This window comes from Myxine glutinosa, chromosome 6 (assembly GCF_964187855.1).
Source record: "Myxine glutinosa chromosome 6, kmMyxGlut1.1, whole genome shotgun sequence".
NCBI classification, from domain to species: domain Eukaryota; kingdom Metazoa; phylum Chordata; class Myxini; order Myxiniformes; family Myxinidae; genus Myxine; species Myxine glutinosa.
In genome coordinates this window covers 69,576,006-69,587,556 of record NC_136266.1, presented here as the reverse complement: position 1 = coordinate 69,587,556, position 11,551 = coordinate 69,576,006, and the positions used below count along the sequence as shown (strand labels likewise).

The 11,551-nt window shown below is 42.5% G+C and overlaps 1 protein-coding gene across 4 annotated transcripts in view; it reads right to left on the bottom strand.

Moving 5' to 3' along the window:
• Positions 1-2,812: 2,812 nt before the first annotated feature.
• LOC137418721 (gap junction beta-2 protein-like) overlaps positions 2,813-11,551 on the bottom strand; it is a 47,396-nt gene continuing 38,657 nt past the window's right edge. For all 4 annotated transcript variants that reach the window (XM_068104831.2, XM_068104829.2, XM_068104833.2 and 1 more), the window contains exon 5: positions 2,813-3,252. In XM_068104831.2, the coding sequence (XP_067960932.1) occupies positions 2,872-3,252 (381 nt within the window). In that variant the 3' untranslated portion in view covers positions 2,813-2,871. The remainder of the gene's footprint in view (positions 3,253-11,551) is intronic.

The following is an 11,551-nucleotide window of genomic DNA, read 5'->3' as shown; positions in this document are numbered from 1 at the left end:
CTTCACGCTGTTGAAACCAAAGCATTCAGAATCATTGGAATCGCCCGCGATGAAGCTAACTCCAAGGGCCTCTCACTCACTCACCGCAGGCAGGTTGGTGGTCTTTCCATCTTCTACCGACTCCTCTCTGGCCTTGCCCCCCCCCCCCCCAGCTCTCTCTGGGCTCTGTCCCGCAAATATTCCTACAGGTCGCACAAGATCTGCCTGCAACCCTCTTATGGTCAAACTGCCAAAATCAAGACTCTCTGCTCACCTTCACTCCTTCATTCCTCTTTTCTCCCGCCTCTGGAACAAACTCCCTCACTCTCTTCAATCCCACTCCACCCTCCAGGTCTTTAAAACAGCTGTTCACCACCATCTCTTATCTTCCCCCATCCAAAACCTTGATCTTTTCTACCCCCGCTAATTTCACCCCAATTCCACTTTTTTGAAATACCAACTTCTGTCCTGGAAGTCATTGGTGTCCTTGTGTTTTATACTTCTCCCTCCACCCCCCCCCCCCTTCCCATGCCTCCTCCCCCCAAGCCCTCTCCCTTCCACACATCTCCCTGCTCTCAAATGTTGTGTTTGTGTGCTTCACCTTCTCTCCCCATCTTGTTTTCCGCTCCCGCTTTTTGTGTGTTTTGTTTGTCTGGTTGATTTGTTTGTGAAGTAAATGTTAGCTCTTTCACGAGCCTCGATTCAGTATACAAAAAAAAAAAAAAAAGTGTGCGGCGTCACCATGCCCAGATCAAAAAAGCTCTGTGAGGCCTTCAGAAACAAGGTTATAGATGCCTACAAGTCTGGGAAGGGATTTAAAAATATCTCCAATCAATTTGAAATCAGTCAGTCGACTGTCCGGAAGATCATCTACAAGTGGAGAAGATTCCAAACAACTGCCAACTTGTTCAGGCCAGGCCGCCCCAGCAAGTTCAGCCCGAGAGCAGACCGCAAGATGCTGAAAGAAGTCTCTAAGAACCCCAGAATGTCATCACGGGACCTACAGGTAGCTCTTTCCACTGTTGATGTCAAAGTGCACGAGTCTACCATTAGAAAGAGGCTGCAAAAATTGGATCTAGATGGGAGGTGTGCCAGGAGGAAACCTTTGCTGTCCAGAAAGAACATCAGGGCAAGACTAAATTTTGCCAATGAACACCTCGGCAAAGACCAGCACTTCTGGAACAATGTGCTCTGGACAGGTGAGTCAAAGGTAGAGATATTTGGCCACAGAAGACATGTTTGGCGAAAACCAAAGACAGCATTTGACCACAAGAACCTGATACCAACTATAAAGCATGGTGGTGGAAATATTATGGTTTAGGGCAGCTTTGCTGCATCAGGGCTTGGGCAGCTCACCATCGTAGATCCACGATGAATTCTTCATTGTACCAGAGGGTGCTTGAGGATAATGTGAGGCCATCTGTCGGAAAGTTGAAGCTCAACCGAAGGTGGACCTTGCAACATGACAATGACCCTAAACATACCAGTAAATCCACCAAGGAATGGCTGAAAAGAAAGAAATGGAGGGTTCTGGAATGGCCAAGTCAAAGCCCGGATCTAAATCCCATCAAGATGTTTTGGGTGGGTTTGAAATGAGCTGTGCATGCAAGAAACCCCTCAAACATCGCACAGCTGAAAGAATTCTGCATGGAGGAGTGGGCAAAAATTTCTCCTTGTCGATGTCAGAGACTGGTAGACCGTTATAAGAAACGCCTACTTGAAGTTGTTTCTGCCAAAGGGGGCAATACCACCTATTAGAGCCAAGGGTGTACTTACTTTTTCCACATGCGAAATTTGCATTTATGTTTATTTAAATTATACAATGGACTACAAAATGTAAATGTTTCATGATATTTGTTATATTATATCACCTTTATCTATCAATATTGTTGAAATGAAGATCAAATAGCTATGTTGAAATATGTTGAAAAAGTCAAAACTTTACATGGGGTGTACTTAGTTTTTCACGTCACTGTATGTATGATGGGGAATGGTCTTTACCTTTTCACGAACACACCCAATCACAATTTGATAGACTGTTTATTTCCCTTTTTAAGTGCAGCACGGAAGAACAAGGTCCCAGATGCCTTGAGAACCCTGTTTCCTGGAAGCATAGCAACAAGCGAGTTACATTTCTAGACCAAGAAGATGACGGCCTTCGGAAGGAAAAACAGACATTAAAGTTAGAAAGCTGCCTCAAAGGGAGGCGAATCATCGCTGCGATGGAGAAAAATAGCTTTGAACTCAAGGCTGCATTGCCTGAGTCCTTACAAGAACTGAGAGTTTCCCGAGGGAAAAACTCTTCAATATTATGCATTCTTTGTATAGAGAATATGAAGAATTGAATAGATTGTAAATACATCGAAGTCCGACATATATATATATATATATATATATATATATATATATATATATATATATATATATATATATATATATATATATATATATATATACATACTGTATATATATATATATATATATATATATATATATATATATATATATATATATATATATATATATATATATATATGTGTGTGTATATATATATATATATATATATATATATATATATATATATATATATATATATATATATATATATACTGTATATATATATACTGTATATATATATGTATGTATATATATATATATAATATATATATATATATATATAGATATATATATATATATATATATATATATATATATATATACTGCTGTATATATATATATATATATATAATTATGCTGTATATATATATATAATTATGCTGTATATATATATATATATATATAATTATGCTGTATATATATATGTATAAATTTATATTTATGTCTTCGCTAACGAAGGTCAGAGGTCCATCAGGTAAAAATTCTGTTCCAGAGCTAACCGGTGTGTTCGGGTTCCTGTTTCTCATCCTCTATGGCATGCGATGGTCGGCAGGATGGATTCAAGACATCTGGTGCACTGGGTTTCAGATGGCTGTTGAGCTTGTGCATGAGGATGTGAGGATACACACGACTTGGGGACTTTTTGATACAGCAATCGTTAACAAAATGTTTTGTGCTCAGGAACACCAACTCTGCGGTGGCAAGTAGTGTGCACAGCACAGACCCAGTGAACATGAAGTAGTTAAAAATGGTCTTTTCCATGGGCCGAGAAACGAAGCAGTCAACGGTGTGTGGGCAGGGAGTCACTGAACACTTCACCAGTGGTAAGAGTGTAAACCCATCGTATATCTGGTAGAAGGACCATGTGAATCCGACCTGTGGCGATAAAAAGTTGGGCAGGTAGCACAATGGTAACAGGGTCAGTTTATTGATAACATTGAGGGGAGAACTGAACAGCAAGTCCATGATTGAGATTATTCAGGCTGAAATCATCGACCAGGGGGGAATGACCAGGATAAACAATATTTAGAGCTAAAAGTTAGATACAGATCAATCTAACAGTTGGATACTTTTATTATCTGATTTACACATTCCTAAAGGTGTAAACAAAGATTCCGATCTGTAATATTATTTGGAATGGGGGAAGGGAACCACAGGTACAATGTGATAATTTAGCACAGACCACGTGTATCGGGTAGGCTAGCTTTACACTTGTTATCGGGACCTATCTAGAGCCGGACAACCGGATAAACGTCATAATCAAATGGTACCCGAACATCAGTCTCAAAGGTTTCGAATGAAAGAAACGTAGCAGATCTATCTCACAAAGAATATATATATATATATATATATATATATATATATATATATATATATATATATATATATATATATATAGAAACACACACACCCCAAAGACCTAAAAGACCCTGAAAACCCAAAAGACCCAGAAGACCCAAAAGACCTGGAAGAGCCAAAACACCCTGAAGATCCAAAGACCCCAAAGACCCTTAAAGACCATTTAGACCCCAAATACCCTTAAATACCCCCGAAGAACCAAAATACCCTCAAAGGCCCAGAGGATCCAAAAGACTCTGAAGATCCAAAAGACTCTGAAGACCCAGAAGACACCGAAATGGTCAAAGATGCCTATCCCTCTGAAACGACGTGTGGTGAGGTGCACAGAGCGCGCTGAGTCACGCTAGTATATATAACTGTGAGAAATAGCAGAAACTCCTCAATATGAGCAGGGTGCCTCATTTGCATTCAATAAATAATCGGAAGAAATTAAATAAGTAGCGGACGTAGCTTCAAGACAGTCGATCTTTAATTTTCAGACAAGCTTTCGACCAACAGGTCTTCTTCTTAGTCTACAAGAACAGCAGGCATGCATATCAGACAGGTATGTATGATGTTGATATTTGAATAAAATACATACAAAGAGCAGAGTATCGTTCAGGCCGAGAAAAATATATTTCCGGGTTCTGGTCAGCGCGCGCATCGATTTTGACCCTGCGCGTCAACAATTGTTTTTTTCAAATTTGGTGTCGACGTTCGCGCACGGTTCTCCCCTACAAAATTGCGTTTAGTTTGTCCAGATCCATCCAGCCGTTCCAAAGATATGAGTAGTTATGTGTGACGTGACGTCATGAATCCAATAGAGAAGTTGCATGTGACGTCATCGTCTTAGTCACGTGACCGCTTGGGTGGCAAAACATTGCTTCTGCCACCATACGTAATGGCGGCAATTTGAAACTGGTCTCACATATAAATTGCCCCCTACACGATGGTAAAGAGTTGTTGTGCTGTCGGATGTACAGCCCCATTTCATAACATAAGGGATCCGACTTGTCATTCTACCGTTTTCCGGACGACACAACGCTAAACCGGATTCATGGCTGCCTTGACTGCAGCTCTCAGGTGAGAATATGGCTTATGAGGTTGTTACGTTCGCTCGCGAAGCGAAAAGCAGGATTATAGTCCGGCAGCTAAATAGGGATTTTTAGCTGAACCTTGCACCGAAGGTCCCACAATGGTTTTTTCTTGATTTTGCATCTTCAGACCATGTAGAATCAGAAACTCGAGGGTGCCAAGCTGGCACCCTTGAGCGTTTTGCAGAAATCGCAGGTTACCAAGGTAACCATACCCATCGATTTGGGTGTAAATAATAAACAACGAAATCTGCATATATTAGCAACTATAGCTGCCCTGATATTGATTAATATGTCAATTTGTATGTTTTCTAACACGAGGAATCCGTTGGACACATTATTCTGATGATTGAAGGTCAAGGTCATATTACAATGTCAAGGTCACAACAAAAATATCATAATTCGAACACTGTTTTATTGTTAAAACTAAATATTTCACCACACTGAGTAGTGTTATGGTGTTCTAAAGTGTACATAAAGTGGACACATTATGTTGATGATTGAAGGTCAAGGTCATATTACAATGTCAAAGTCACGCCAAAAATAATAACAGCGGTCTTCACATTGTTAATTCGTGCTTTCCTGTATTTTCAGATAAGAAGCATGGAGTGTGTATTCAGCAGAGTTGATGCCTGCAGTCACCCCAATCAGCCGCTATCAGTTTGCACAGAACGACGGATATCAAGTATTATCGATGCAAGCAAACTTAGAGACGATGGTTTGCATGTCGACATCGCGAAAAACTTCTCCGATGATTCCAATTTCACAATGCACTATCACAAAAACTGCGTTTCTTCATATACTTCAAAATCTCATCTAAATAGATTACGGAAATCAGAATCTCGCTCCGTTTCCCCACTACCTCACGGAAAACGTCAATGTCGCTGTGACCTTCGTAGTTTTGAATTCAGGAGAGACTGCATCTTTTGTGGAACGCCATGTGAACAAGATAAGAAAAATCCGAATCGCCAGAAGCGGCGGGTAGTCTTGTGTAGAACTGCTGATCGTATCCATCATAAACCATTCAAGACAGCAATACTGGACAATTGTCACGCGCGTGCAGATCAATGGGCTAATGAAGTATTAGTGAGAATAGAAGGAGCTGTCAGTGATCTGCATGCAGCCTACGCTATGTATCACTATGACTGCAAGACTAAATTTATGGCACCCAAATCGGTACAGCTTGCAGCGACACGTGCTACTGAAGTTCATGGACCATTAATAGTAGATGCAGCTTATGGCAAACTTGTTTCAGATATAAGTGCGGATCGATCGCGCAAAAGAAATTCAACAGAAATATACAAACTTTACCAAAGCTTTGGAGGCACCGTCATGTCAAAACGAACATTACTGAGTGCAGTGTCTCCGCATTTTACAGACGATCTCCTCGTTTTTACAGCAACAGGCATTGCAAGTATACTTGTGTTCCGTGATAAAGCCAAAGATGTCTTCAATATGGTTCCTGATGATGACGATGATGACTTAGAACAAGCTATTAGAAAAGTGGTGAAACACGTGAAAAGCGATACTAAGACGATTCCGCACCACAAAGAAATATATCATTGTCGAATGAACACTGATTTAGCAGATGAATACACAAGCCAAACAATGATGGATCTTCTCACCAAACTGCTACCTGGCACTACTCAGAAACTACCGGTGATAATGATTTGCAATATGATTACGAATCTCCTAACCAAAACCCCCACACCATTGCAAGTTACAATTGGTGGACTGATAAAAGAAAAAGAACTAATTCAAAAGTTATATAAGTTCGGTGTCGTGTGCTCATACGATGAAGTGTTGAGGTTCCGCAGGTCTGCAGCCATTGCATCAAAAGAAGTCACGACCAAAGCTCATATATCTGCCCCCTACCAATGAATCTTTTCAACTTAATGTAATGAGGGGCCACTTACAAGCCTGCCTCTGGAAACATGCCGCAGAAGCTTGTCCGCCAGACATGGACCCTACCATGTATGGATGGACACGAGATACAGAGAACAAAACTTTGCAACCTGTGATGGTTCCACAGGACACATCATCTGCACCGGATGACATACTCAAACTGATCAAGTGCTCTTGCGAAAATTGCAAGTCATCAAGGTGTTCATGTTCATCTTCAATGTTGCCCTGCACAATATTCTGTCATTGTGAAGGTGGATTGGACTGTTGTAATGAACGTACTAAAATGGTAGTGCCAGACGTACCTGATGAGGAAGATGTAAATGCAGAATTATAAACAATTAACGTGATAAACTGATTAAACTAGGACGCTGAAAAACATTATCATACACAGCACAAATACCTTATTTGTGCTGCTTATTACGGCATCGCTTATCTCACATTTTGCTGAAATCCCAGGGGGGGGGGGGGGGGGTAATAAACAGTACCGACTGTACATATAATATACATGTATATAAAACCGTTGATGCTCATATTGTAATAACAATTAAGAGCTTTATCATATTTGAGCAAATTGTGTTGGGCTGACCGCTGAACTTTTCCGTGCTTTAGACTCATATTTAGCTTCGTAATAATATGTTGCCCTTATGGTCGGACTTATACACACTTATTTTCGTGTCAACATTATTAAGTTTTCGTTTAAATATCTAGTGTTTAAGTTGTATCTACAACTGGTGACATTTTATGTACACTTTAGAACACCATAACACTACTCAGTGTGGTGAAATATTTAGTTTTAACAATAAAACAATGTTCGAATTATCATATTTTTGGTGTGACCTTGACATTGTAATATGACCTTGACCTTCAATCATCAGAATAATGTGTCCAACGGATTCCTCGTGTCAGAAAACATACAGATTGACATATTAATCAATATCAGGGAAGCTATAGTTGCTAATATATGCAGATTTCGTGTTTATTATTTACACCCAAATCGATGGGTATGGTTACCTTGGTAACCCGCGATTTCTGCAAAACGCTCAAGGGTGCCAGCTTGGCACCCTCGAGTTTCTGATTCTACATGGTCTGAAGATGCAAAATCAAGAAAAAACCATTGTGGGACCTTTAGTGCAAGGTTACCTCAAAGTTCTGCTGGACTATGAGGCATTTGGTTACGTACATGTGGAGTGCGTATGGCGTACGTGTGCAGTGTGTGTGGCATACGTGTGGCGTACGTGTGCAGTGTATGTGGCATACATGTGGCGTACTTGTGCAGTGTGTGTGGCGTACCTGTGGCGTACGTGTGCAGTGTGTGTGGCGTACATGTGGCGTACTTGTGCAGTGTGTGTGGCATACGTGTGGCGTACTTGTGGCGTACATGTGGCGTACTTGTGCAGTGTGTGTGGCATAGGTGTGGCGTACGTGTGCAGTGTATGTGGCGTACTTGTGGCGTACGTGTGCAGTGTGTGTGGCGTACATGTGGCGTACTTGTGCAGTGTGTGTGGCATACGTGTGGCGTACTTGTGGAGTGTGTGTGGCGTACTTGTGGCGTACGTGTGCAGTGTGTGTGGCGTACGTGTGCAGTGTGTGTGGCATATGAGTGGCGTACTTGTGGAGTGTGTGTGGCGTACTTGTGGCATACGTGTGGAGTGTGTGTGGCGTACATGTGGCGTACTTGTGGAGTGTGTGTGGCGTACGTGTGGAGAGTGTGTGGCATACGTGTGGCGTACTTGTGGTGTACGTGTGGCGTACTTGTGGCGTACGTGTGGTGTACTTGTGGAGTGTGTGTGGCGTACGTGTGGAGTGTGTGTGGCGTACGTGTGACGTACTTGTGGAGTGTGTGTGGCGTACGTGTGGAGAGTGTGTGGCATACGTGTGGCGTACTTGTGGCGTACTTGTGGTGTACGTGTGGCGTACTTATGGAGTGTGTGTGGCGTACTTGTGGTGTACGTGTGGAGTGTGTGTGGACTGTGGAGTGTGTGTGGACTGTGGAGTGTGTGTGTGTGTAGCGTACTTGTCGGTCCACACGGGTCCACAGGCAGATGACACAGCCTCAGTTTCTCGCAATACCGCGAAAACGCCTCAACGGGCAAGCTACGGGCGTAAACTGACAGGTCCGTCTGATCAAACGACAGCTTTCCCGCCATGTTGTTTATGCCACCCAAGATGGTGGGCGGAACCGGTTGCCATGGACGACGCTCACGCGATGCAAGGCCTCTATCGGCTGGATATTGTCATTTATTGAAACGAAGACGTTCTTTGTCGGGTTCGTGTGAAGCAACCAGAAGGCCTAGAGAGCTGCGGATGGTCTCGTTAGTTAGGCCTGGATCCTATCTCGTTTGTCTTGAAGTGTGTGTGGAGTGTGTAAGTGTCTGTGATAATCTGGTGGACTGGGAGAAGAGATCCTGGGAAACCATCGGCCTGTTAGACCACTTGCGCATGCGCAGTGTTGACGCGATCGACGCATTGGAATGTTTAACGGAACGGCGAGGCGATCTCGAGAACGAAATAGCAGTCTATAATATGCTTGAAGAACTTAATAATTTTCAGAATAAATACATTTTAAAATAACTTAATCTTGTGTTCATTATTTACAAAAAAAAAGGCCTACAAGTCCCATTGGCTGTCTTTAATTTCTCTCTGGACGGCGCCACAGCAGATGAGGAGGACCGCAAGGCATGAGGACATGTACTTTGAATGTATCTTTACTTGTTTCTTCTTTTTTTTTTGGAAAAGCATGGATTGCACATATAGAGGTTTTTTTTTGTGTCCTCATGCCTTGCGGTCCTCCTCATCTGCTGTGGCGCCGTCCAGAGAGAAATTAATTCATGCCAAATAATTCAATATTCTACAGCGCGTCATATGCCGGGGCAAATCAACAAATATGAAAACTATTTTCATATCACAATGTTAAATATAGAATATATAGAAGATAATGTCAAAAAAAAAATGAGCCCGATCTTCCAATGGTAAAAAAATCCTTCAAAAAATTCCTGGATCGGGAATAAAATCCTGAGCTTCACCAAAAACGAATCAATTCTTCCTTATCCCAAGGGCAATAATGCCACCAACTTTCAGCCAAATCCGTTCAGAACTTTTCCAGATATCTTGTTCACAAACACACGAACACACACACACACACGGACACGAGTGAATGCATTACTCCCTGGCGGGAGTAACTAACACATGCGCCATACCAACACATGCGCGAAACTAACACATGTGCCAAACCGACACATTCGCCATACTAACACAGGCGACAAACTAACACATGCGCCAAACCAACACATTCGCCAAACGAACACATTCGCCGAACTAACACGTGCGCCAAACTAACACATGCGCCAAACCAACACATTCACCAAACTCACACATTCGCCAAACCAAGATATGTGCCAAACCAACACATTTGCCAAACCAACACATTCGCCAAACTAACACATCTGCCAAACTAACACATGCGCCAAACCAACACATGCGCGAAACTAACACATGTGCCAAACCAACACATTCGCCATACTAACACAGGCGACAAACCAACACATTCGCCAAACGAACACATTCGCCGAACTAACACGTGCGCCAAACTAACACATGCGCCAAACCAACACATTCACCAAACTCAGACATTCGCCAAACCAAGATATGTGCCAAACCAACACATTTGCCAAACCAACACATTCGCCAAACTAACACATCTGCCAAACTAACACATGCGCCAAACCAACACATGCGCGAAACTAACACATGTGCCAAACCGACACATTCGCCATACTAACACAGGCGACAAACTAACACGTGCGCCAAACCAACACATGCGCCAAACCAACACATTCACCAAACTCACACATTCGCCAAACCAAGATATGTGCCAAACCAACACATTTGCCAAACCAACACATTCGCCAAACTAACACATCTGCCAAACTAACACATGCGCCAAACCAACACATGCGCGAAACTAACACATGTGCCAAACCGACCCATTCGCCATACTAACACAGGCGACAAACTAACACATGCGCCAAACCAACACATTCGCCAAACGAACACATTCGCCGAACTAACACGTGCGCCAAACTAACACATGCGCCAAACCAACACATTCACCAAACTAACACATTCGCCAAACTAACACATGTGCCAAACCAACACATTCGCCAAACTAACACATGCGCCAAACTAACACATTCGCCAAACCAACACATGCGCCAAACCAACACATTCACAAAACCAACACATTCGCCAAACTAACACATGAGCCAAACTAACACATGCGCCAAACCAACACATTCGCCAAACCAAGACATGTGCCAAACCAACACATTCGCCAAACCAACACATTCGCTAAACTAACACATGTACCAAACGAACACATGCGCCAAACCAACACATGCGCCAAACTAACACATGCCCCAAACCAACACATGCGCCAAACCAACACATGCGCCAAACTAACACATGCGCCAAACTAACACATGCCCCAAACCAACACATGCGCCAAACCAACACATTCGCCAAACCAAGACATGTGCCAAACCAACACATTCGCCAAACCAACACATTCGCCAAACTAACACATGTGCCAAACTAACACATGCGCCAAACTAACACATGCGCCAAACTAACACATGCCCCAAACCAACACATTCGCCAAACTAATACATGTGCCAAACCAACACATTCCCCAAAACTAACACATGAGCCAAACTAACACATGCGCCAAACCAACACATTCGCCAAAAGAAACACATGCGCCAAACCAACACATTTGCCAAACAAAGACATTCGCCAAACTAACACATGCTTCCAAACTAACACATGCGCCAAACCAACAC